At 66.0% G+C, this 27,712-nt stretch overlaps 1 protein-coding gene across 4 annotated transcripts; it reads right to left on the bottom strand.

Moving 5' to 3' along the window:
• On the bottom strand, positions 1–27,483 carry IQSEC2 (IQ motif and Sec7 domain ArfGEF 2). 4 transcript variants are annotated; one of them, XM_064439676.1, is made up of 15 exons: positions 26,362–27,483; positions 25,654–25,683; positions 16,329–16,605; positions 13,448–13,918; positions 11,855–12,693; positions 11,092–11,253; positions 10,852–10,974; positions 9,627–9,793; positions 9,391–9,530; positions 8,941–9,066; positions 8,722–8,821; positions 5,098–5,259; positions 3,194–3,358; positions 2,343–2,392; positions 1–1,604 (listed from the first exon to the last, which is right to left on the bottom strand). In XM_064439676.1, exons 1-15 carry the CDS (start codon positions 27,138–27,140, stop codon positions 495–497), a joined length of 4,701 nt encoding a protein of 1,566 aa, XP_064295746.1. In that variant the 5' UTR covers positions 27,141–27,483; the 3' UTR covers positions 1–494. The 4 variants fall into 4 exon arrangements, with proteins under 4 accessions (XP_064295746.1, XP_064295747.1, XP_064295749.1 ...); XM_064439677.1 differs by lacking the exons at positions 25,654–25,683; positions 26,362–27,483 and adding exons at positions 22,512–22,672; positions 23,257–23,502; XM_064439679.1 differs by lacking the exons at positions 25,654–25,683; positions 26,362–27,483 and adding an exon at positions 23,257–23,497.
• Between the last annotated feature and the right edge of the window lie 229 nt (positions 27,484–27,712).

Consider the following 27,712-nt stretch of genomic DNA (forward strand, 5'->3'; position numbering starts at 1 on the left):
TCACACGCCAAGGGCCGGCCGGTCCGTTTATGAAGCATCAAATATACAGTCTCTTATATACAGGGCCCGGCGCGGGCGCATGCGGGCCCGGACGCCTGGGTCCTCCCCGGGGGGGGGCCCGGACGCCTGGGTCCCCTCCGCGCGCATCCCTGGGTCTGCGGCCGCCGGGTGTCCCCCAGGGAGGGGACCCAGGCGTCCGGGGAGGGGTGGGGGGGTTTGGGGAGGAGCGGGGTGGTGGTGGTGGGGGGGGGGGGTGGGGGTTAAAGTGCCATGTGACATTCAGCCTGAGCCGGGGGTGGGGGGGGCCATCCTCGACGCCGGACCCCCGGAATGGCGGTGGGGGGGGGGGGGGACGGACCCAGGTGTCCGGGTGCCCCCACCCCCGCGGGGGGGGGCGAGGCGCGAGCAGCCAAACACGAGCCACGTGCAGGGTTGGTGTTTTTTGGGGGGGGGGGGGGGGGGGGGTTGGAAAATTGGGGGGGTGTGGGGGTGTTTTACAAAAATAACGACCGCATCCAGCATGCCGGCGCTGTCCATCGCTGCCACGAGTTGTGTCCGTCCTCTGCCGGGGCGGGGTGGGGGGGGTGGGGGCGTTTCAGACGACAGTGCTGATGCGGTTCCCCCCCTTGGGTTTGGGGGGGCCCTGGCTGGCTTGGGCCAGGGGCGAGGTGGGGCCGGCGGGGGAGTGGGGGCTGAGGGGGGTGTGGGGCGAGGGGGGGGGCAGTGGAGGGTAAGAGGGGTGGGGAGGGATTGGGGAATGGGGGGGCGGGTGGTGGTGATGATGATGATGATGGTGGTGATGGGGCGGAGGGGCCGCCCCGCCGCCGCCCCCCCTTAGGGCACCCCCAGTTGGGCCACCGCCGCCGCCCCCCCCAAAAACGAAGTGTTTGGCGGCGGCGGGGGCGGGGGGCGGCGGGGGGTGGTGGTGCGGGGGGGGGCCGGGGGGGTAAGCGTGGGGCAGCCCGTGGTGGGGGGGTGCGGGGCTGTAGAGGGGTAAGGGGGAGAGGGGTTGGCGGGGGGGTCCGGGGGGAGCCCCCCCCCTCTTGCCGGGCCGGTGTAGGGTGTAATGGGGGTGCGGTGGGGGGAACCCCCCGCCGGGAGGGCCATGCTGCTGGGGGGGCGCCGACAAGGGGGGTTGGGGGCCCCCGTGGAAGCGTGGGGGGGCTCCGGCGGCGATGGCGGGCAGCGGCGGAGGGGGCGCGGGGCGAGCGGGAGGGGGAGGTTGTTGGGGGTACGGGGGTGGTGGCGGGGGGCCGGGTCCCCCCCCCACCGCCGCTGCCGCCCCCCCCCCCGGCCCCATGGCAATACTGGGCGTGCAACGCCTGCAGCTTGGAGGGACCCTCGGGGGGGGCGGGGGGCGCGGGGGGAGGGTGATGGTGATGGGAGGAGGAAGCCGAGGAAGAGGAGGCTGAGGCCGAAGCGGGGCCCCCCACCCCGGGTGGGGGACCGGGGGGTCCTTTGCCCCGTCGGCTGCCGAAGAGGGACCCCAGGAAGGAGGAGGAGTTGGAGACGGGGCGGGGGGGGGCCTTGTAGCCCTCGGGGGCTCCCCCCGGCCCCCCCGGCGGACCCCGCACCTGCGGCCGGGGGCTGCTGATGATGGAGCCCTGCGGGAGGGGGCGGGGTCAGCCCGGCGGCAGGCCACGCCCCCTCAATCCAGCCCTCCTCCCATTGGAGGATAAAGCCCGGCATCTGGGTACCTATAGACGCAGCCCCGCCCCCCCGGTCAAGCCCCGCCCTCTAGAGCTAGCCCCGCCCCCTCCCTCATCAGGCCCTGCCCTCTATAATGAGCCCCACCCCCTCCATGGTCAGGCCCCGCCCTCTAGAGCCAGACCCCACCCCTGTACTGGGCAAGCCCCACCCCTAGGACTCAGTGTCCCCTCCCCATTGGTGGATAACACCAGGCACCAAGGGACAAGCCCCACCCCTGCACCATATCACGTGACATTAGTGAACAAGCCCCGCCTCCCAGCTCTAGCTTCCCCCCATTGGTGGATGGGCCCCAGCTCCTGCAAGCAAGCCCCGCCCCTTCCCTGCAAGGGCTCCACCTCCTTACACCAGCCCCTCCCCATTGCCATATAAGGGCCATCTTAGGAAATGCCCCGCCCCTTCCTTGCACAAGCCCCGCCCCTCCTTCACAGCCACGCCCCTGGTGGACGAGCCCCTCCCCTGCATGCCCAAGCCCCGCCCCTCAAACAAGCCTCGCCCCCTTTCCCAAGAGCAATGGGGGCACCAGGAACCTGGGGGTGGGGTCTGAATGGGCGGGGCTTTAAGGGGTGGGGCTATATGGGGTGGGGCTCTAAGGGGCGGGGCTCTATGGGGCGGGGCCTGGGCCCCCCACTCACCTCGATGGTGCTGTCGAGGGACCCCACGCTGTTGCGCCGGCCCCGCTTGCCTGGGGGGGGACACACAGAGTCTGGGGGGGTGTTGGGGGGGGGGGGGGGCCCCCCAAACCCTGCTGTTCCCCCCAGGGGGACCCAGAACCCGCCCCCAAGGGTCCCCAGCTACCCCCAGAAACCTCAGTGACCCCCAAGGCACCCCAAATACCCTTCCAGAAAGGACTCCAATACCCCCAGGGGAACCCCAATCCCCCCCATGTCAATCAAAACCCTCTCAGGGGACCCCAACACCCCCAAGAGACCCCAAAACCACCCCAGGGGACCCCAACTGCCCCCCAGAGACCTCAGTGTGTCCCCCAGGGCACCCTATCTGCCCCCCAGGGCACCCCAAATACCCTCTCAGGGGACCCCAACACCCCCAGGGGACCCCCAACTCCCCCCAAAGACCTCAGTGTGTCCCCCAGGGCACCCCAAATGCCTGCTGGGGAGCCCAAATGTCCTCTCAGGGGACCCCAACACTCCCGAGGGACCCCAACACCACCCCAGGAGACCCCAACTGCCCCCCAAAGACCTCAGTGTGTCCCCCAGACCACCCTATATGCCCCCCAGGGCACCCCAAATGCCCTCTCAGGGGACCCCAACACCCCCGAGGGACCCCAAAACCACCCCAGGAGACCCCAACTGCCCCCCAAAGACCTTAGTGTGTCCCCCAGCCCAATCTACATGCCCCCCAGTGGACCCCAAACGCCCTCTCAGGGGACCCCAACACCCCCAGAGGACCCCAAACCCCCCCGGGGAACCCCGACACCCCCCCGGGGGACCCCACGCCCCTCGGCGGGCGGCCCCCCCCGTCTCACCGCCATCAGAGAGGTCCCGCAGGGAGCTGCTGAGGGCGCTGCGCTTGAGCCCCTCGCCGGCCCCGAACGCCTCCTCCAGGCTGCTGCGGCTGAGGCCGTTGAGGGCCTCGCGGGGGGTCCCCCCACCCCGCGTCCCCGACACCCCCTTCTGCTTCTCGAGCTCCGCTGCAGGGAGGGGAGGCGGCGGCCCCAGTCATCCCAGTGCTCCCCCGCCCAGTGACCCCCCAGTCCCCATCGAAATGCCCCCACTGACCATCCCACTGGCCATTCCAGTGCTCCCAGCGCCCCCCCGCTGACCATCCCAGTGTCCCCAGTGGCAGCCTCAGTGTCCTGGGCCACATCCCAGTGCCCCCCACACCATCCCAGTGCCCCCCAGTGCCCCTACGTCCCATCTCAGTGCTCCCAGTGCCTACAGTACCTGCTCCGGTGCCCCCAGTCCCCATCCAAGCGACCCCAAGGACTGCCCCAGGGCAAATCGAAGAACTCCCAGTGCTCCCAGTGCCCATTCCAGCATCCCCAGTGCCATCCCATCCAATTCACCCAAGAGAACATCCCAGTGCCCATCCAAGCGCTCCCAGTGCTCCCAGTTGTCCCCATTTTCCAACCAACTGCCCCCGATGCCCCTCTCCGAGTTCAACGTCTGTGCTCCCAGTGCTCCCAGTGCCCATCCCAGTGCCCATCCCACTGCTCTCAGCATCCATCCCCATACCCCTGGTCCCCACAAAGCACACCCAGCGCCCCTCCCCGTGCTCCCAGCGCCCCTCCCCGTGCTCCCAGTGCCCCTCCCAGTGCTCCCAGTGCCCCTCCCAGCGCTCCCAGTGCCCATCCCCGTACCCCTGGTCCCCACAAAGCACACCCAGCGCCCCTCCCCGTGCTCCCAGCGCCCCTCCCACTGCTCTCAGCATCCATCCCCGCACCCCTGGTCCCCACAAAGCACACCCAGCACCCCTCCCAGTGCTCCCAGTGCCCCTCCCAGTGCCTCCAGTGCCTCCTCCCAGTGCTCCCAGCGCCCTTCCCCATGGTCCCAGCGCCCTTCCCCGTGCCCCCAGCCCCCCTCCCAGTGCCTCCAGCACGCCTCCCAGTGCCTCCAGCGCCCCTCCCCGTGCTCCCAGCACCCCTCCCAGTGCCTCCAGCCCCCCTCCCAGTGCCTCCAGCCCCCCTCCCCATGGTCCCAGCGCCCCTTCCAGTGCCTCCAGTGCCTCCTCCCAGTGCTCCCAGCACCCTTCCCCATGGTCCCAGCGCCCTTCCCCGTGCCCCCAGCCCCCCTCCCAGTGCCTCCAGCACGCCTCCCAGTGCCTCCAGCGCCCCTCCCCGTGCTCCCAGCACCCCTCCCAGTGCCTCCAGCCCCCCTCCCAGTGCCTCCAGCCCCCCTCCCCATGGTCCCAGCGCCCCTTCCAGTGCCTCCAGTGCCTCCTCCCAGTGCTCCCAGCACCCTTCCCCATGGTCCCAGCGCCCTTCCCCGTGCCCCCAGCCCCCCTCCCAGTGCCTCCAGCACGCCTCCCAGTGCCTCCAGCGCCCCTCCCCGTGCTCCCAGCACCCCTCCCAGTGCCTCCAGCCCCCCTCCCAGTGCCTCCAGCCCCCCTCCCCATGGTCCCAGCGCCCCTCCCAGTGCCTCCAGTGCCTCCTCCCAGTGCTCCCAGCGCCCTTCCCCATGGTCCCAGCGCCCTTCCCCGTGCTCCCAGCCCCCCTCCCAGTGCTCCCAGCGCCCCTCCCAGTGCTCCCAGCCCCCCTCCCAGTGCTCCCAGCGCCCCTCCCAGTGCTCCCAGCCCCCCTCCCAGTGCCCCCAGCGCCCCTCCCCGTGCTCCCAGCCCCCCTCCCAGTGCTCCCAGCGCCCCTCCCAGTGCCCCCAGCCCCCCTCCCAGTGCTCCCAGCGCCCCTCCCCGTGCTCCCCGTGCCCCGCTCACCCTCCACGCGGTACTTCTCCATCTCCTGCACCTCGGCCACGGACTCGCGGAGGTCGCTGGCGAAGCGCAGCCGGTCCTGCGGGCTCGGGGCGTTGAAGACAATCAGGACCTTCCTCTCCCCGCCCGGCGCCGCCGACAGAAGCTTGATCCCAAACTGGTAATCTGGGGGTGGGGGGGCGGTGGGGGTCAGAGGTCACGGGGTCAGAGGTCACGGGGTTCTGGGGGACTTGGGGGCCAGGGGAGGGGCGATCCCACAGGCGGTGCTGTGGGGCAGGGGAGCATCCATGGGGGACAGCATGGGACATCCTATAGGGGACACCATGGGACATTCTATGGGGGACACCATGGGACATTCTATAGGGGACACCATGGAATGTTCTATAGGGGACACCATGGGACATTCTATAGGGGACACCATGGGACATCCTATGGGGGACACCATGGACATCCTATGGGGACACCATGGGACATTCTATGGGGAAACCATGGGACATCCTATGGGGGACACCATGGGACATCCTATGGGGGACACCATGGGACATTCTATAGGGGACACCATGGAATGTTCTATAGGGGACACCATGGGACATCCTATGGGGGACACCATGGGACATTCTATAGGGGACACCATGGAATGTTCTATAGGGGACACCATGGGACATCCTATGGGGGACACCATGGGACATCCTATGGGGACACCATGGGACATTCTATAGGGGACACCATGGAATGTTCTATAGGGGACACCATGGGACATCCTATGGGGGACACCATGGGACATTCTATAGGGGACACCATGGAATGTTCTATAGGGGACACCATGGGACATCCTATGGGGGACACCATGGGACATCCTATAGGGGACACCATGGGACATTCTATAGGGGACACCATGGGACATTCTATAGGGGACAGCATAGAATATCCTATGGGGGACACCATGGGATGAACTATAGGGGACACCATGGGACATCCAATGGACAACACTGTGGACCATCCAATGGAGGCACCATGGGGCAGGGGAGCATCCCATGGAAGACACCATGGGACATTCTATGGGGGACACCGTGGACCCTCCTATGGGGGACACTGTGGGACCTCCTATGGGGGACACCTTGGAGGCTCCTATGGGGGACACCATGGACCATCCAATGGAGGACACCATGGGGCAGGGGAGCGCCCCATGGGGGACACCCTGGAGGCTCCTGGAGTGCGTTGATGACAACTTCCTTCTCCAAGCAATACAGGAACCAACGCGAGAGGTGCTAGGCTGGACCTTCTCACCAACAAGGAAGGGCTGGTGGGGAACGTGAAACTCATGGCCGCGGTGGCCATGAAAAGGGGGAGCTCTAGACCCTTAGGGCGCACCGCAAGCTCGCTACCCTGGACTTCAGGAGAGCAGACTTTGGTCCCTTCAGGGTAGAGGACCACGGGATAAAGCCCCGGGGGGAAGAGGGGCCCAAGAAAGGTGGTTAATATTCCAGGATGTTCTCCAAGCTCAGGAGCGATGCATCCCAACAAAGAGGAAGTCAAGAAAAAACTCCGGGAGGCTTGCGTGGATGAACGAGGAGCTCCTGGCCAACCTCAAGCACCAAAAGGAAGCCTACAGAGGGTGGAAGGAAGGATGCGTAGCCTGGAAGGAACACAGAGGAATTGTCCGAGCAGCCAGGGATCAGGTTAGGAAAGCCAAAGCCCTGAGAGAATGAAATTTGGCCAAGGACATCAAGGGCAACAAGGAAAGCTTCTATAGCTACGTCGGTGATAAAAGGAAGAGTATGGAAAACATGGGCCTTCTCTGGAAGGAAACAGGAGACCTGGTTACCCGGAATGTGGAGAAGGCTGAGGTTCTCGGTGACTTTTTTTGCCTCAGTCTTCACCGGCAAGTGCTCAACCCACACCGCTCAAGTCGCGGAAGGCAAAGGCAGGGAGTGGGATAACAAAGAACCGCCCGCTGTAGGTCATGATCGAGACCATCTAAGGCACCTGAAGGTCTGTGGGACCTGCTGAGATGCGTCCGCGGGTCCTGAGGGAACTGGTGGGTGACGTTGCGAAGCCGCTATCTGAGAATACGCAGTCCGGTGAACTTCCTACTGAAAAGGGGAAACTTAACCTCCATTTTTAAAGAGGAGAAACAAAAAGACCCGGGGAACCTCCGTGCCCGGCAAGATGATGGAGCAGATCCTCCTGGAAACTATGCTAAGGCACGTGGAAAATCAGGAGGCGACTGGTGACGGCCAACGCGGCTTCACTAAGGGCAAATCGTGCCTGACAAAGTTGGTGGCCTCCTACGACGCGGTTACGGCGTTGGTGGGTGAGGGAAGAGAGACCGGCAGCATCTACCTGGACTCGTGCAAAGCACATGACGCCGTCCCGCGTGACGACCGTGTCTCTACATCGGAAAAAATTTGATGGACGGACCGGTTGGTGGATAAAGAATTGGCTGGGTGGTCGCACCCAAAGAGTTGCGGTCAACGGCTTGACGTCCGAGCGGAGACCGGTGACGAAGGGCGTTCCTCAGGGGTCGGTAGTGGGACCGGCATTTTGTCGGCGACACGGATCGGCTGCGAGTTGGCCGACGACACCGAGCTGCGTGGCGCAGTCGGCACGCTGGGGGGAAGGGATGCCATCTAGAGGGACCTTGACAAGCTTGAAAGGCGGGCCCGTGCGAACCTCATGAAGTTCAACAAGGCCAAGGGCAAGCTCCTGCATGGGGGTCGGGGCAATCCCAAGCCCAAATACAGGCTGGGTGGAGAATGGGTTGAGAGAAGCCTTGAGGAGAAGGACTTGAGGGGGTGTTGGTCGATGAGAAGCTCAACGTGACCCGGCAACATGCGCTCACCGCCCAGAAAGCCAACCGTATCCTGGGCCGCATCGAAAGGGCGACCAGCAGGTTGAGGGAGGGGATTCTCCCCCTCTACTCCGCTCTGGTGAGACCCCACCCGGAGTCCTGCGTCCGGCTCTGGGGCCCCCACCATATGAAGGACATGGACCTGTTGGAGCGAGTCTAGAAGAAGGCCATGAAGATGGTCAGAGGGCTGGAACACTATGAAGATGGGTTGAGAGAGTTGGCGTTGTTCAGCCTGAAGAAGAGAAGGGGCCGGAGAGACCTTCCACTACCCGAAGGGGGCCTCCAAGAAAGCTGGAGAGGGACTTTTTAACGAGGGCGCGTAGTGATAGGACAAGGGGTGATGACTTTAAACTGAAAAAGGGTAGATTTAGGTTAGATATAAAGAAGAAATTCTTCACTGTGAGCATGGCGAGGCACCGGAACAGGTTGCCCAGAGAACTCATGGATGCCCCATGCCTAGAAGCGTTCAAGATCAGGTTGGACGAGGCTTTGAGCAGCCTGGTCTAGTGGAAGGTGCCCCTGCCCATGGCAGGGGGTTGGGACTAGGTCATCTTTAAGGTCCCTTCCAACCCAAACCGTTCTGTGATCCTATGGGGGACACCATAAACCATCCCATGGTGAACGCCATGGGATCTCCAATGGGGGACACTCCGTGGTGGACCCCACGGGGCAAAGGGTCATCTGGTGGTGGACCCCGTGGGACGTAGGGAGAGGGGAGCGTCCCGTGGAGGTGCTGTGGGGCAGGGGGGCATGCAGTGGGGTGCCGTGGGGCTCACAGGCGTTCTGGAAGAGCTGCATGTGCATCTCAACGAGGGGGAAGCTCTGGCGGAAGCTGTAGGTCACCAGGATCTTCTTCTTCTGGAAGATCTTCGTCACCTGCCGGGGCCACCAGGTCACCGAGGACCCAAGCATCTGGGAGACCCCTTGACTCCCCAGGGTAACCCCCACCCCAGGGACACCCCTGCTGTGCAGGGCACCCAGGGCATCCAGCTCACCACCAGCAGGTCGTTGAAGAGGAAGACCTCGCGCTGGTGCAGCCCCAGGCGCTGGGGCCGGTTGGGGTCGGGGACCTCGTAGAGCTGGCAGCAGCACACCAGGCGCCGGTGGGGCAGGGACAGCACCTGGGGACAGGGGTGGGCTCAGCACTGGGGCGGGACCTCAGTGGGACACACCCACCCACCCTCCAGGCCCACCCCTTGGTGGTGATGGCACCCTTGACATTGGCCTGTCCCATCCCTGGGGTCACCTAGAGCATCCCCCCATAGCGTCACCTACAATATCCCCCATTGGATCACCTAGAACATCCCCCATTGGTCACCTTGAGCGTCCCCCATAGGTCACCTAAGGACTTCTCCCATAGGGTCACCTTGAGCATCCCCCATAGGTCACCTAGAACGTCCCCCATAGGTCACCTAGAACCCATCCCATCCCTCGGGTGAACCCACCGGCTTCTTGCCGACGATCATGCGCTCAACGGCCTGGACCTGGGAGACGTGGTCGTCGTTGGTGCGCAGCTCCCGGCTCTGGATGCGCTGGTAGATGCCCACCAGCATGTCCCGGGGGATGTCCTCCCCGTTGTCCACCCCTGCGCAACACCCGGGCCCCCCGCTCTAGAACCCGCATCCAGAAACAGCGGCTGGGGGACACCAGGGGAGGGACAAGGTGGGACCGCGGTCCTCACCTCGGAGGTTCTTGATGAAGTCCTCCAGCTTCATCTTGCGCTCGGCCTTGACGCTAGGGCTGTACATGTCGGTGTTGAGGAGGATGATGGCAAAGGCCAGGATGAAGATGGTGTCCGGGTTGCGGAACTGGCGCAGCAGGGCCGCGTTACACACGCAGTAGCGCTGGCTGCGGGGTGGACAATCCCCACGGCCCATGGGGTCAGGGTGCCCCACGGCCATCCCCACATGGCTGGGATGGCCTCTGCACCCCACAGCGCTTCCAGTGCGGTCCAGGCCCCCGCTTTGTGTGTGGGGCACCACCTCTAATGTCCTCCCAATCTATAGGGTCATCTAGAACATCACCTAGTCCCATGTGGGTCGCCTCCCCTGCTTGGTCCATAGAGTCACCTAGAACGTCACTGCATGTGCCATCACCCCTAATGTCCCCCACTTGGTTCACGGAGTCACCTAGAACATCACTCCATGGTACATGTGCCATCACCCCTAACGTCTCCCTCTTGATCCATAGGGTCACCTAGAACGTCACCCCATGGCACATGAGCCATCACCCCTAATGTCTCCCTCTTGATCCATAGGGTCACCTAGAACGTCACCCCATGGCACATGAGCCATCACCCCTAACGTCTCCCTCTTGATCCATAGGGTCACCTAGAACGTCACCCCATGGCACATGGGCCATCACCCCTAATGTCTCCCTCTTGATCCATAGGGTCACCTAGAATGTCACCCCATGGCACATGGGCCATCACCCCTAACGTCTCCCTCTTGATCCATAGGGTCACCTAGAACATCACCCCATGGCACATGAGCCATCACCCCTAACGTCTCCCTCTTGATCCATAGGGTCACCTAGAACGTCACCCCATGGCACATGGGCCATCACCCCTAACGTCTCCCTCTTGATCCATAGGGTCACCTAGAACGTCACCCCATGGCACATGGGCCATCACCCCTAACGTCTCCCTCTTGATCCATAGGGTCACCTAGAACGTCACCCCATGGCACATGAGCCATCACCCCTAACGTCTCCCTCTTGATCCATAGGGTCACCTAGAACGTCACCCCATGGCACATGGGCCATCACCCCTAACGTCTCCCTCTTGATCCATAGGGTCACCTAGAACGTCACCCCATGGTGACCATGCAACAGTGTGCGATGGCCTGGTGGCCTTCCCGGCGCCAGGGAAGATGGGGTGGGAACAAGGACCCGTCACCATCCCTCACCTGAAGGCCTCGATCAAGCGCTCGACCTTCTGGGCCTCCCCCTGCACCCGAATGTGGGACTGGAACTTGCGCAGGGCCTCGTCCAGCTCCATCCCAGAGAAGTCCATCTCGTCCACCACGCAGCTGCGGGAGACCCCCACAAACCGGAGGTGGCCTGGGTCCCAGGCGGACCCCCGCCCCCGAGTCCCAGCGTGTCCCACCCCATCCCAGCGCGTCTCCCCCCACCCACCCCCCCCTTACTCGAGGACGTCGCGGTTGAACTGCTTCTGGCGATTGCCGAGGAACTCGCCGATCATCTGCCGGCTCAACCCCTTCCTCTCCAGGATGAAGTGGGCCACCCCCACCGGGGTGTCCGAGAGGAAGCCCCTCTCGATCAGGTACTGGATTCCTTTCTCTGGCTTCCTGCAAAGGTGGTGGGCGCGGGGTCACCCCAACTGCCGTGGGGCTCGTCGTTCCATCCTGGCTATAGGGTGACCTAGAACGTCACCTTCTCCTGGCTATAGGGTCACTTTGCCATGGTTATGGAGTCATCTAAACGTTTTGGCTGTAGGCTGACAACCTGCTTTCCCTATTGGGTCACCTAGAATGTCATCGTGTCTTGACTACTGGGTCACCTAGAACATCGCCATGGCCATATGATAGGGTTATCTAGAACATCATCATGTTTTTCTATAGGACCACCTAAACCATCACCCTATATCCTTTCTATAGGGCCACCGAGGTCATCCTGTCCTTTCCATAGGGCCACCGAGGTCATCCTGTCCTTTCTATAGGGTCACTGAGGTGACCCTGTCCTTCCTATAGGATCATCTAGAACACCACTGTCTTCACCACAAGGCCACCAAGAACGCCACATTATCCCTTTTCCATAGGGTCACCGACAACGCCTGCACGGTCCCGCTATAGGGCCACCAGACCCCATCCCACCTCCAACACGGGGCTGCCCCCCCGCCCCGGTCTCCCCCCGCCTCCCCCCAGCCCCATTTCCCATCAGCCCCCTCACTTGTTGAAGAGGTTGAGGCCGATGCGGTACTGCCGGCGCTGCACCACGTCGTTGTTGAGCGCCGGCGAGTCCCAGCTCTGCCGCGGTTCCCGTTGGTACGTGGCTTTGCCGGGGGGTCCGGAAGGACCTGGGGGTTGCGGGGGGGCGGCGGGAGGTGGGGGGGGCGGCGGTGGGGGTCGCCGCAGGCTGTCGCGGGATGAGGAACCCGAGGAACAGTTGAGGGTCTCGTTGGAGTTGGAGCTGCTCCCCAAGCTCTCGTTGTCCCCCTCCGAGCCCTCCTCGGCGGCGGGGGGCGGCGGGGGGCCGGTGGGGGGGGCGGGGGGGGCTTCGGGGTGGAAGCAACGATGAGGGGGGCCGGTACGGGGTAACGTGCCCCCCCCGGCCCCTTCGGGTTCGTAGGGACCCCCCCGGTTGAGGGAGCCGCGGTCGGAGCGGTCGCTGAGGTCGGCCGAGCTGTCGCTGGGGGGTTCGACCGTCAGCAAAGGGGGGTGCCCCCCCCCGCCACCCCCCCGCCCCCGACACTCCAAACACGGGGGGCCGCGGCGAGGGGGTTCCTCGGGACCCCCCCAGCGTTCGGCCGGGCCGGGAGGGTTGGCAGGGGCCGGTGGAGGGGGCGGGGGGGCGGGTGGTGGCGCGGGACCCCCGGTTTCAGGGGGGGGCTCGGGGCTGGCGGGCCGCTCGGGCGAGCGGGGGGAGCCGGGGAGCCCCTCGTCCAGGTAGAGGGTGACGTCGCTGGTGGAGGTGGCTGCGCTGTCGCCCGCGGGGGGGGCCGGGGCCCCGGGGGGGACCCCTCGACCCCCCCCCAGTGCCTCGTCGATGGAGGCGGCCAAGGACTTCACCTGAAGGGACAGGACCCCCCCCGCCCTGTCAGCTCCCCGCCTCCATCGTCACCCCACACCCCCCCCAGACCCCTCCCGGCCCCCCAACTCCCCGTGACCCCTCCCATGGTCCCTGTGACCCTCGTGTCCCCCTCCCCCAGCTCCTCGTGGCCCCTGCAACCCCCATGACCCCCACCTCCTGTGGACCCCCTTGTCCTCCATGGCCCCCCCTTGTCACCTGTGACCCCCATGACCCCCCATGGGCCTGTGACCCCGATGACACCCCATGGCCCCTGTGACCCTCCATGACCCTCCATGGCCCTGTGATGCCCATGACCTCTGTGACCCTGATGGCCCTGTGACCCCGTGACCCCCATGTCCCCTGTGACCCCCATGGCCACTATGACCCCCGTGACCCCCAAGTTCCCTGTGACCTCCCATGGCCCTGTGACCTCCATGAACCCCATGACCTCCCACGGCCCTGTGAACTCCATGACCCCGTGACCCCTGTGACCTCCCACAGCCCTGTGACCTCCGTGACCCCCGTGACCCCCATGACCTCCCACGGCCCTGTGACCTCCATGACCCCCATGACCCCCGTGACCTCCCACAGTCCTGTGACCTCCATGACCCCCGTGACCCCTGTGACCTCCCACAGCCCTGTGACCCCCGTGACCCCCGTGACCCCCGTGACCTCCCACAGCCCTGTGACCTCCGTGACCCCTGTGACCTCCCACAGCCCTGTGACCTCCGTGACCCCCCCCGTGACCCCTACCTGCTGCGCAAAGGCCTCCTCCAGGTCGGCACCACCGGGCCCGAAATCAGCAGAGGCCGAGAGCTGCCGGGGGGGGCTGCCGCTGCCCCCCGCCCCGGGCCCCCCCCCCGTCGCCGCCCCTTCGGTGGGACCACCCCCCCCATCCAAACCAGCCCGACAAGACCCCCCGTATCGGGGCGCCCTTCGAGGTCCCCCCAACACCCCCTCGTCCAGCGAGGCGGGTTTGCCCTGGAAATAAGGGGGAGGCGGCGGGGGGGGTCCCGGGGCGGGGGCCGGGGGTCCGCGGTCGTATTCCTCGAAGGAGAACTGGAGGCGGAGGCCGGGGAGGGCCAGGCGACGGGCGCGCCCCCCCTCGCTGCGCAGCCGCTCGAACTTCTGGGCCATGCGGTAGCGGCGGAAGGCGGCCTGGATGGTGCGGGCGGCGCGGCGGGTGCGGAAGTAACCCCCGTATTTGCGCTCCAGCATCTCCACCTGGGGGGACACGACGGGGGGGGGACACACGCACGCGTGGGACACGAAGGGAGGTGGGGGGACACACCGGGATGGGGATGCGGAGGGGGATATTCGGGTGGGAAGGGGGACATTGGGGTGGGGACATTGGGGTGGGGAGATGGGGACAGGGAGGGGGACATTGGGGTGGGGAGGGGGACATTGGGGTGGGGAGATGGGGACGGGGAGGGGGACATTGGGGTGGGGAGATGGGGACGGGGAGGGGCACATTGGGGCAGGGAGGGGGACATGGGGAGGGGGACATGGGGAGGGGGACATTGGGATGGGGAGATGGGGACGGGGAGAGGGACATTGGGGCAGGGAGGGGGACATGGGGAGGGGGACATTGGGGTGGGGAGATGGGGATGGGGAGGGGGACATTGGGGTGGGGAGGGGGACATTGGGATGGGGAGATGGGGATGGGGAGGGGGACATTGGGATGGGGACATTGGGGTGGGGAGGGGGGCATTGGGGTGGGGAGATGGGGACGAGGAGGGGGACATTGGGGCAGGGAGGGGGACATGGGGAGGGGGAGGGGGACATTGGGATGGGGAGGGGGATGCGGAGGGGGAGATGGGGACGGGGAGGGGGACATTGGGATGGGGACATTGGGGTGGGGAGATGGGGACGAGGAGGGGGACATTGGGGCAGGGAGGGGGACATGGGGAGGGGAGATGGGGAGGGGGACATTGGGATGGGGAGGGGGACATTGGGGTGGGGAGATGGGGACAAGGACGGGGACATTGGGATGGGGAGGGGGACATTGGGGTGGGGAGGGGGACATTGGGGTGGGGAGATGGGGACAGGGAGGGGGACATTGGGATGGGGAGGGGGACATTGGGATGGGGAGGCGGACGTGGGGATGGGGACATTGGGATGGAGGTATGGGGGTTATGGGGGTGGGGACGTTGGGGACAGGGATGGGGACATGGGAACAGAGGTGGGGACGTGGGGTTGGGGAGAGGGAGGGGGACATTGGGGCATGGGTGGGTTCATGGGGGTGGGGACACGGGGACACACCAGGGTACCGGAGGTGGGCACGGGGACAGACGGGGGACAGGGCAGGAGAAGGACACAGGTGAGGCAACGCCCAGGGTTGGCACCAGGGTGGGGACATGGTGACCATCACACATGGCCAAGGACCATCACACAAGGCTGGGGACCACCACATATGGGCCAAGGACCATCACAGAGGGCCAGAGACCACCATGCAGAGTTGGAGACTATCACATGGGGCCAGGGACGACCACACGTGGGCCAGGGACCATCACATGGGGCTGGGGACCATCACACGTGAGCCAGGGACCATCGCACGTGAGCCAGGGACCACCACACGTGGGTTAGGGACCACCACACATGGGCCAGGGACCATCACACGTGGGCCAGGGACCATCACACGTGAGCTAGGGACCATCACATGTGGGCCAGGGACCACCACATGGGGCTGGGGACCATCACATGTGGCCAGGGACCATCACACGTGAGCTAGGGACCATCACATGTGGGCCAGGGACCACCACACGTGCCAGGGACCACCACACGTGGGTTAGGGACCACCACACATGGGCCAGGGACCATCACATGCGGGCCAGGGACCACCACATGGGGCTGGGGACCATCACACATGGCTGGGAACCATCTCATGTGGGTCAGGGACCACCACACATGGGCCAGGGACCATCACACGTGAGCCAGGGACCATCACATGGGGCTGGTGACCATCACACATGGCTGAGGACCATCAAACATGGGTCAGGGACCATCACATGGGGCTGGGGACCACCACACAAGGCTGGGGACCATCGCACAGGCCCAGACACCACCACACATGGCTGGGAACCATCACATGGGCCCAGAGGCCACCACACAGGGCTGGGAACCATCGCACATGGTTGGGGACCATCACATGGGGCTGGGAACCATCACACATGGTTGGGGAGCACCCCACATGGGCCAGGCACCATCACATGAGGATGGTGACCATCACACATGGCCGGGGACCGTCACACATGGCTGAGGACCATCACACGTGGTTGGGGACCATCACACGTGGCTGGGGACCGTGTCATGTGGTTGGGGACCACCACACGTGGGCCAAGGACCATCACGTGGGGCTGGTGACCATCTCACGTGGCTGGGGACCGTCACACATGGGCCAAGGAACCATCACATGGAGTTGGTGACCACCACACAAGGCTGGGGACCATCTCACATGGCAGAGGACCACCACACGTGGGCCAGGGACCATCACGTGGGGCTGGTGACCATCACGTGGGGCTGGGGACCATCACACATGGCTGAGGACAATCACGCATGGGCCGGGGACCATCACACGTGGCCGGGGACCGTCCCGGGGGGTGCCGGGGGGTGTCACCGTGTGTCCCCAAGGTACCTTCTTGTCCTGCAGGTCAGTGGAGAGCTCGTAGCTGTCGCTCAGAGCCTTCGGCCTCTTGCTCTCCTCCTCCTCCTCCTGCTTGCGCAGGGCCACGCTGGCGGGCTGGGGCGGCAGCCGGGGCCAGGCCAACCCCGGGGAGCCCCCCCCGGGGCACCCCCCGGATCCCCCCGGTCCCTGGGGGGCCGGTTGGGGGAGGCCACGGTACGGGGGGGGTCGCCCGGGGCTGTCGGGGACCGGACCCCCACCCTCGCTGCCCGGCGCTTCGCCGTCCACGCTGCGGGGACACCGCGTCACCCCCCACGTCAGGACCCCCCCCAAAATCCCCCCCCCCGCCCCAAACCTCTGAGAGACCCTCCTGAGACCCCCCCCCAAACCACCTGGGACCCCCCAAATGGCCTCAAGGGCCCCCCACACCCCCCCTCCCAAGGCTCCCCAAAGAGCTCTGTCCTCCCCCGGCGGGGGTCTGGAGCCACCTGAGCCAGGACCACGGGGACACACGGACACGGGACACACGGACACGGGTGGGTAGGGACACGGGGACACACAGACGGGGGGACACATGGACATGGCCAACCTGGGGACGCTTGAGACACTTAGGGACACACGGACATGAGAGATGCGGGGACACGGGCGCAGGGACACACGGACATGAGGATGCGTGGCCGTGGGACACACGGACGTGGGGACACACGGACATGGGGGCACAGGGAGGCGGGACACACGGACGTGGGGACACACGGACATGGGGGCACAGGGAGGCGGGACACACGGACGTGGGGACACACGGACATGGGGGCACAGGGAGGCGGGACACACGGACGTGGGGACACACGGACATGGGGGCACAGGGAGGCAGGGACACACGGACGTGGGGACACAGGGAGGCAGGGACACACGGACATGGGGACATTTGGACGTGGAACTCATAGACAAGACAGACATGGGGACAGGGACGTGGGACACACGGACATGGGGACACACGGACACACAGACATGGGGACACACAGACATGGGACATACATGGACACACGGACACAGGACATGGGGACACATGGACACACGGACATGGGGACACACAGACACGGGACATACAGACATGGGACATGGGGACACACGGACACGGGACATACAGACACGGGACATGGGGACACACGGACATGGGACATACATGGACACACGGACACAGGACATGGGGACACATGGACACACGGACATGGGGACACACAGACACAGGACATACAGACACGGGACATGGGGACACACGGACATGGGGACACACAGACACGGGACATACAGACACGGGACATACATGGACACACGGACATGGGACATGGGGACACACAGACATGGGGACACACGGACACGGGACACACGGACACAGGACATACATGGACACATGGGACATGGGGACACACAGACATGGGGACACACGGACACGGGACATACATGGACACACAGACACGGGCCATGGGGACACACGGACATGGGGACACACGGACACAGCCACCCCCACCCCCCACCCCCAAACACCCCCCAGCCCCGAGGGGGACCCAGGCGCCGGCCCCCCCCTCCCCCTCACTGGGGACCCAGGCGTCCGGGGAAGGGGGGGGGGGTCCGGGGGAGGGGGGGGGAGGCGGGGGGGGGACACCCCCAAAAAAGTCCGGGGGGGGGGTCCAGGGGCCTGGGGGGGGTCCCCGAGGGTTTTGGGGGAGGGTAAATGATGATGAGGGGGATAAATGGTGATGGGGGGGGGGGGATGGTGATGGGGGGGGTTCCACGCGGGGGGAGGGGTGTAAAAGGGGGTTGGGGGGGGGTCTTGGAGTGCGGGGGGGGGGGCGGTTTTGGGGTGGGGGTCCCCGACTCACCCGTGCAGCAGGCGCTGCCGGAGCGGCCCCCGCCGCCGGTCGGCTGTGCACTGCAGGCACCACATTTGGGGGGGGGGGGGGCACCCCCGGTGGGGGGGGGGGGCACCCACGACACCCCCAACCCACTCGGGGAGGGGGGGGAAGGCCCGGGGGGGGGGGGGGTCCGGCTCCTCCGCAGCAGCACCCAGGGCCTGGGCGGCCGGTGGAGGAGGGGGGGGGGGTGATGGGGAGGGGGGGGGGAGGAGCCGGAGGAGCGACCCCCCACCCCCTTCCCCCCCCCACCCCCCCCACCCCTGTTTTGCGCGTGCCCGGACGCCGGGGTCCTCTCCCCGCGTGGGGGGGGGGGGGTGTCTGGGTCCCCGGGGGGGGGAGCATGGGGGGTTGGGGGGGGGGGGGGATGCCTGGGTCCTTCTGAGATGGATGGGGGGATGTTGCCCCCCCCCCCAAATTGGGGGGGGGGGAGGAGCCCGCACGCCTGGGTCCCCTCGACGCCGCGGGGGGGGGGATCCCCCCAATGGGGGTCTTGGCGGGGGGGGGTGGGGGGTGTGTGTACATGGCCGCATGCGCATGCGCGGAGCCCCCCCCCCCGCGGGCTGGCGGTTGCCATGGCGACACGGCGGGCGGGGGGGGAGGGATGGATGGGGGGGTGGGCGGAGCCCGGACGCCTGGGTTCCCCCGTGAAGGGGGGGGGGGAGGTTTTTGGGGGTGGGGGGTGGGGGGGGGGGTGGTCCCGGACGCCTGGGTCCCCGGCGCGAGCCCCGCCCCCCCCAACCCTCTCCCCCCCCCCCCCCGCGTCACCGCCCTCTCCCCAAAATAGCTCGAGGAGGCGCCATGATGGAGGCGTTGCCATGGCAACCGCCCCCAAACCCCCCCCCACCCCCCCCACCCCCCCCCCAGCCAGCCGGGGGAGGACCCAGGCGTCCGGGACCCATATGGCGCCTATAGAATCCCCGGGGAACCCATACGGGTCCCTATGGGTCCCTATAGGTCCCTGGGGGCCCCTATGGCCCCTATAGAGCCCTGGGATGCATAAGGGTCTCTATAGGCCCCCAGAGATCCATAAGGGCCTCCACAGGTTCCCCCCCCCCCCGGTATCTACGGGGGCCCCTGGGGTCCATATGGGTCCTATAGGTCCCCAGAGATCCATATTGCCCTTATAGGTCTACTGGGATCCATACGGTCCCTATGGGTCCCTGGGGAGAGACAAAGACCCCCTATACATCCCCTAGGTCCATGTGACACCTATAGGTCCCAGGGAACCCACAGAGTCCCTTTATATATATATAGGAGCCATACAACCCCCAGGGAACCCATACAGTCCCTATATGTCCCTTGGGGCTATATGGGCCCTATAATACCCATAGGATCTCTCTAAGCTCTCTATAGCCCAGGGGTCTATATGCCCCTATACTGCCCTGGGGTCTGTACCGCCCCCATACCACCTGCAAGGGGTCTGTACCACCCATATGACACCCGGGGTGGGGGGTCCACAGGGCCCCTATAGCACCCAGAGGGCCCTGCGGCACGTGACAAGGTCCCTACAGCCCCTACACTGCCCCATGGGGCTCTGTGCAGCCCATATGGCACCATATGGCCCCTATACTGGCCTGTGGGGCTCTGGGCAGCCCATATAGCACCTTTCCTGCCCCATGGGTCTCTATGCAGACCCTATAGCCCCTTTACTGCCTTGTGGGGCTCTGTGCAGACCATATAGAACCTCTACTGTCCCACAGGGCTCTATGCAGGCTATATAGCACCATATGGCCCCTATAGGGCCCTGTGAGGCTCTGAGCAGCCTATATAGCACTCAGGGGGATCCGTATGGCCCCTATAGGGCCCCGTGGGGCTCTGAGCAGCCTATGTAGCACCCGGGGGGGGTCCGCATGGCCCCTATAGGGCCCCGTGGGGCTCTGAGCAGCCTATATAGCACCCAGGGGCATCCGTATGGCCCCTATAGGGCCCCGTGGGGCTCTGAGCAGCCTATATAGCACCCAGGGGCATCCGTATGGCCCCTATAGGGCCCCGTGGGGCTCTGAGCAGCCTATATAGCACCCAGGGGCATCCGTATGGCCCCTATAGGGCCCTGTGGGGCTCTGAGCAGCCTATATAGCACCCGGGGGCATTCGTATGGCCCCTGTAGGGCCCCGTGGGGCTCTGAGCAGCCTATATAGCACTCAGGGGCATCCGTATAGCCCCTATAGGGCCCCGTGGGGCTCTGAGCAGCCTATATAGCACCCAGGGGCCTCCGTATGGCCCCTATAGGGCCCTGTGGGGCTCTGAGCAGCCTATATAGTAGCCGGGGGGGTCCGTATGGCCCCTATAGGACCCTGTGGGGCTCAAAGCAGCCTATATAGCACCCGGGGGGGGTCCGTATGGCCCCTATAGGGCCCCGTGGGGCTCTGAGCAGCCTATAGAGCACCCGGGGGGGTCCGTATGGCCCCTATAGGGCCCTGTGGGGCTCTGAGCAGCCTATATAGCACTCAGGGAGATCCGTATGGCCCCTATAGGGCCCCATGGGGCTCTGAGCAGCCTATATAGCACCCAGGGGCATCCGTATGGCCCCTATAGGGCCCCGTGTGGCTCTGAGCAGCCTATATAGCACTCAGGGAGATTCGTATGGCCCCTATAGGGCCCCATGGGGCTCTGAGCAGCCTATATAGCACTCAGGGGCATCCGTATAGCCCCTATAGGGCCCTGTGGGGCTCTGAGCAGCCTATATAGCACCCAGGGGCCTCCGTATAGCCCCTCTAGGGCCCCATGGGGCTCTGAGCATCCTATATAGTAGCTGGGGGGGTCCGTATGGCCCCAGTAGGGCCCCGTGGGGCTCTGAGCAGCCTATATAGCACTCAGGGAGATCCGTATGGCCCCTATAGGGCCCCGTGGGGCTCTGAGCAGCCTATATAGCACCCAGGGGCATCCGTATGGCCCCTATAGGGCCCCATGGGACTCTGAGCAGCCTATATAGCACCCGGGGGGGGTCCGTATGGCCCCTATAGGGCCCCGTGGGGCTCTGAGCAGCCTATATAGCACTCAGGGGCATCCGTATGGCCCCTATAGGGCCCCATGGGGCTCTGAGCAGCCTATATAGCACCTGGGGGGGTCCGTATGGCCCCTGTAGGGCCCCGTGGGGCTCTGAGCAGCCTATATAGCACTCAGGGACATCCGTATGGCCCCTATAGGGCCCCATGGGGCTCTGAGCAGCCTATATAGCACCCAGGGGCATCCGTATGGCCCCTGTAGGGCCCTGTGGGGCTCTGAGCAGCCTATATAGCACCCGGGGGGGGTCCGCATGGCCCCTATAGGGCCCCGTGGGGCTCTGAGCAGCCTATATAGCACTCAGGGGCATCCGTATGGCCCCTATAGGGCCCCATGGACTCTGAGCAGCCTATATAGCACCCAGGGGCATCCGTATGGCCCCTCTAGGGCCCCGTGGGGCTCTGAGCAGCCTATATAGCACTCAGGGGCATCCGTATGGCCCCTATAGGGCCCCATGGGACTCTGAGCAGCCTATATAGCACCCGGGGGGGTCCGTATGGCCCCTATAGGGCCCCGTGGGGCTCTGAGCAGCCTATATAGCACCCAGGGGCATCCGTATGGCCCCTATATGGCCCCGTGGGGCTCTGAGCAGCCTATATAGCACTCAGGGAGATCCGTATGGCCCCTATAGGGCCCCATGTGGCTCTGAGCAGCCTATATAGCACCCGGGGGGGTCCGTATGGCCCCTATAGGACCCTGTGGGGCTCTGAGCAGCCTATATAGCACCCGGGGGGGTCCGTATGGCCCCTCTAGGGCCCTGTGGGGCTCTGAGCAGCCTATATAGCACCCAGGGAGATCCGTATGGCCCCTATAGGGCCCTGTGGGGCTCTGAGCAGCCTATATAGCACCCGGGGGGGTCCGTATGGCCCCTATAGGGCCCCATGGGGCTCTGAGCAGCCTATATAGCACCCGGGGGGGTCCGTATGGCCCCTATAGGGCCCCATGGGGCTCTGAGCAGCCTATATAGCACCCGGGGGGGTCCGTATGGCCCCTATAGGGCCCCATGGGGCTCTGAGCAGCCTATATAGCACCCGGGGGGGTCCGTATGGCCCCTATAGGGCCCTGTGGGGCTCTGAGCAGCCTATATAGCACCCGGGGGGGTCTGTATGGCCCCTATAGGGCCCCGTGGGGCTCTGAGCAGCCTATATAGCACCCGGGGGGGTCCGTATGGCCCCTGTAGGGCCCCATGGGGCTCTGAGCAGCCTATATAGCACCTGAGGGGGTCCGTATGGCCCCTATAGGGCCCTGGGGCCGAGGAGGGGGAACCCAGGCGTCTTACCTGCGGGCGGGGGGGAGGTTGGAGCGGCCGAGAGGACCCGCGGGTGGCACCTGGAGGGGGGGGAACGGACGGACGGACGGGGGACAGACAGACGGACGGGGGGGACGATGGACAGACATAGGGATGGGGTGGGGGACGGACAGACAGACGTCTACTCCTCCCTATGGCGGGACGGACAGACGGACGGACGGTGGGGCGGGGGTGGGGTGAAGGGTGGACGGACGGAATGGGGGGTGGATGGGGAGGACAGACGGACGGACAGATAGGGACGGGGAAGGGCGGACAGATGTGGGACAGACAGACAGATGGAGGGGGAATGGATGGACAGACGGACGGGAAGGAGAGAGAAAGAGGAAGAAAACACGAGTCAAGAGCCGGAGGGAGGGGGCGGAACGGGGACGGACGGACACACGGACACGGGGGGAACACGGGGAGGGAGGAAGGGAACATGGGGGGGGGAGGGGGCGCAGCGGGATCCAGCGGATCCCCAAGGATTTGGGGGAGGGGGATCGGGCCCACGGCGACGGGTCCAGGCCCTCCCACCCCCTCCCTAGGGGGGCCGGGTGCCCCCCAACCCCCACCCTAGGGGGGCAACCAGGCCTCCGGGCGCCCCCCAACCCCCTCCCTAGGGGGCACCCAGGCCTCCGGGTGCCCCCCAACCCCCACCCTAGGGGGCACCCAGGCCTCCGGGTGCCCCCCAACCCCCACCCTAGGGGGCACCCAGGCCTCCGGGTGCCCAACTCACGTCATGGCGGTTCCAAACTGGGGGTGGGGGTGGGGGTTGTCACGACGGGGACCCCGGCGTCCGGGAGAGGGAACCCAGGCGTCCGAGCGCTGAGGCCTGGCAAACTCATCACACTGGGCCCACCCCACACACCCCTTCCTTCCCACGCCCCCCCCCCCGCCCCACCCCACGCCTGGGTCCTGCAGGATTCGGAAACCACAGGCCGGAATTCCTCCCCGCCCGAGGCCTGGGTCCCTCCGGAGCAAGGGTGGGGGTGGGGGTGGGCACCGGCCTCGCACGAGGAAGGCGTGCGAGACCCACGTGCGCACGAGGAGGCGGGAGGGTCACCGTGGCGCGGCCTCACACGCTCGTGCCCGCTGTCACGCACCCACGCGCGGCATTGCACGGGGTTGCACGCCCTTGCACGGGGTTGCACGGCATTGCACAGCATTGCATGCCCTTGCACACCGTTGCACAGCGTTGCACGGGGTTGCACGGCATTGCACACCCTTGCACGGGGTTGCACGGCATTGCACAGCATTGCATGCCCTTGCACACCGTTGCACGGCGTTGCACGGGGTTGCACGGCATTGCACACCCTTGCACGGGGTTGCACGGGGTTGCACATCATTGCACAGCATTGCATGCCCTTGCGCACCGTAGCACATCATTGCACAGGGTTGCACAGCATTGCACAGGGTTGCACGGCATTGCACGGCGTTGCACACCCTTGCACGGGGTTGCCGAGTGTTGCACAGGGTTGCACAGCATTGCACACGATTGCACAGCACTGCAGGGGGTTGCACGGCATTGCACGTCATTGCACACCCTTGCACAGGGTTGCAGAGTGTTGCACAGGGTTGCACGGCATTGCACACCCGTGCACACGATTGCACAGCACTGCACGGGGTTGCACGGCATTGCACAGCATTGCACGGGGTTGCACGGCATTGCACGGCATTGCACACCCTTGCACAGGGTTGCAGAGTGTTGCACAGGGTTGCACGGCATTGCACACCCTTGCACACGATTGCACAGCACTGCACAGCGTAGCGCGGCATTGCACAGCATTGCACGGGGATGCACACCCTTGCACAGGGTTGCACAGCATTGCACACCCTTGCACACGATTGCACACCCTTGCACAGCACTGCACGGCATTGCATGGGGTTGCACGGCGTTGCATGCCTGCACACAGCATCGCACAGTTTTGCACGGCGTTGCACACCCATGCACAGGGTTGCGCGGCATTGCACGCCCTTGCACGGGGTCGTGCACCCGTGCCCAGCCTCGCATAGCACTGCATGGCGTCCCACGCTGTCGGATGGCTGCACACACCCTTGAATGGCCTCGCACGGTAACATACACTCTTGCACACCCATGCACGGCCTTGCACACCCATGCACGGCCTTGCACACCCACGCACGGCCTCGCACAGGGCTGCAGGGTGTTGCACACCCATGCACGGCGTTGCACACCCTCGCACACGCATGCACGGCATTGCACAGGGCTGCAGGGTGTTGCACACCCCTGCACGGCCTTGCACGGGGCTGCAGGGTGTTGCACACCGTTGCACGGCCTTGCACGGCCTTGCACGGGGTGCAGGGTGTTGCACACCGTTGCACAGGTCTGCAGGGTGTTGCACACCCCTGCACGGCCTTGCACAGGGCTGCATGGTGTTGCACACCCATGCACAGCATTGCACACACTTGCACACCCCTGCACGGCCTTGCACGGGGCTGCAGGGTGTTGCACACCCATGCACGGCGTTGCACACCCTTGCACACCCCTGCACGGCCTTGCACGGGGCTGCAGGGTGTTGCACACCGTTGCACGGGGCTGCAGGGTGTTGCACACCGTTGCACGGCCTTGCACACCCCCTCGCGGTGTCGCGCCGTGTCACCCACCCTCGCACGACAGGGCCGGACCCCTTCCAACCCCCCCCCCCCAACGTCCCCCCCGAACCCCGAGGCGGGGGGGAGGGGCGGGGGAGGGTGAGGACACGGCGCCGGGGGCGGGTCCCCGCGGTTTCCATGGCAACGCCCCCCCCCCCGTCACGCCTCCCCCGGCGCTGTCATCGCTGTCACCCGCCGCCCGCGCCGTCGCCTGGCAACCGCCCCGCGTGCGCCCGCCGCCCCGGCAACCCCCACCCCGCCCCCCACTATCGCGACAGGCCGGGTCCCGTCGCGACATGCACACACACACACCCCCCCACCCACCCACCCCCGTCGCCACATGCCGGGTCCGTCGCGACACGGCGGGTCTATCGCGACACGCGGGTCCCTTCGCGACACAACGCCCCCCCACCTCCCCCAGGGTGTGGACCCAGGCGTCCGGGGGGGGGTGGGGGTGGGGGGTGAGCGGGGGGTGGGGGAGGGGTGGGGTCAAAGGGCATGGGGGGGGAGGGGTGGTACTGACCTCACTGTCCTCGAGCTGTCCCGGTCCGACCTGGGGGGGGGGGGAGGAGAGGGGGAGGGGAGGTCAGAGAGCAGCACGCCCCTCCCCCCGCTTGGGGGACCCAGGCGTCGGGGGACCCCCCTCTCCCCCCCAAAAAAGGGGACCCAGGTGCTTGGGGACCCCCCCCCTCCCCCCCAAAAAGGGGACCCAGGTGCTTGGGGACCCCCCCCTCCCCCCCCAAAAAGGGGACCCAGGTGCTTGGGGACCCCCCCTCCCCCCCAAAAAAAGGGGACCCAGGTGCTTGGGGACCCCCCCTCCCCCCCCCAAAAGGGGACCCAGGTGCTTGGGGACCCCCCCCTCCCCCCCCAAAAAAAGGGGACCCAGGTGCTTGGGGACCCCCCCTCCCCCCCCCCAAAAGGGGACCCAGGTGCTTGGGGACCCCCCCCTCCCCCCCCAAAAAGGGGACCCAGGTGTCCGGCCAGACGGGGTGGCCACGGGGAGGCTGTGACGCGCGGTGTCCTGGCGTCCGTCTGTCCGTGTCCCGTGTGTGTCCCCCCCGCCCCCCGCAGCTCCCACACCTGCTCCCATTCCCACCCCCCGCCATGAGGTGTGATGAGTTCTGTCCGGCCTCAGCCCACCCCCAAGGCCTGAAAGGTGGGGGGGGGGGGGGGTGTGGCCTTGAGGGATGGGTGGGGGATGGGTGGGGGGGTGGGGGTGGGGGGTCCTTACTTGCGCTGGAGGGTGGTGGCGGGGCTGGTGCTGGCGCTGGTGCTGTGTCCTCCCCCCCCGGGACTGGAGCTGCGGGAAGGCCCCCGGCTGAGCTGCCCCCCGCGTCCAATCCCGCTCCCAGTCGCGATGGGAGGCCCCGCATCGCTCCCGGGAACACGCGGGCGCGGGATACGGTCCTTCCCGGTCCATACACGGCGGATAGTGACCATCCCGGCCCCGGTACTGCAGCTCCCGGTCCACGTGACTCTGATACTGCCCGTCCCGCTCCATACGGCTCGTATATTGCCGTCGCGGTCCGTATGGCTCGTATATTGCCCGTCCCGCTCCGTACGGCTCGGGTACTGCCCGTCGCGGTCCATACGGCTCGTATATTGCCCGTCGCGATCCGTATGGCTCGGATATTGCCCGTCCCGCTCCGTATGGCTCGGGTACTGCCCGTCGCGGTCCATACGGCTCGTATATTGCCCGTCGCGGTCCGTATGGCTCGTATATTGCCCGTCGCGGTCCATACGGCTCGTATACTGCCCGTCGCGGTCCATACGGCTCGTATATTGCCCGTCGCGGTCCAAATGGGGCTGATACTGGAGATCCCGCTCCAAGCAGCCGTGATACTGCCCGTCTCGGTCCATACGACCCGTATATTGCCCGTCCCGCTCCGTACGAGCCTGGTAAGGTCTGTCGCGCTCTTTACGGCTCTGGTAGGACCTATCGTGATCGGGACGGTTGGGATACGGCCCGTCGCGGTCCGTTAACGCCTCGTATTGCCCGTCGCGATCCATATGAGCCGGGTAGGGTCTATCCGGTCCGTACGTCCGGCGTATTGCCCGTCGCGATCCAGGTGCTCCTGGTACTGCCCGTCGCGATCCAGGTGCTCCTGGTACTGCCCGTCGCGGTCCAGGTGGGGCGGGTATTGCCCGTCGCGGTCCGTACGACCCGTATATTGCCCGTCGCGATCTAGGTGCCCCTGGTAAGGGAGGTCCCGGTCCGTATGGGGCGGGTATTGCCCGTCGCGGTCCGTATGGGGCGCGTAGGGGAGGTCGGGGTCGCCGCAGGGCGGGTATTGCCCCTCCGGGTCCAGGTGGTTTTGGTATTGACCGTCGGGATCCGCGTGGCCCTGGGTGGGGGGGGATATGGGGCTGGCACCGGGGGCCTGGGCTATAGGGTCCTGGGAACGTATGGAACTGGGCTGGCCCTATAGCCCTGAGCCCCCTGAGATGGTCTATATGGCCCTGGGACACCCCCGACCCAGGCTATAAGGCCCTGGGACCCCTTTCCTGGGCTATATGGCCCTAGGATACCCCTGACCCAGCCCATAGAGCCCCGAGACCCCTGACCTAGTCTATATGTCCCT

This window comes from Phalacrocorax carbo, assembly GCF_963921805.1.
Source record: "Phalacrocorax carbo chromosome 29 unlocalized genomic scaffold, bPhaCar2.1 SUPER_29_unloc_1, whole genome shotgun sequence".
Classification (NCBI taxonomy): domain Eukaryota; kingdom Metazoa; phylum Chordata; class Aves; order Suliformes; family Phalacrocoracidae; genus Phalacrocorax; species Phalacrocorax carbo.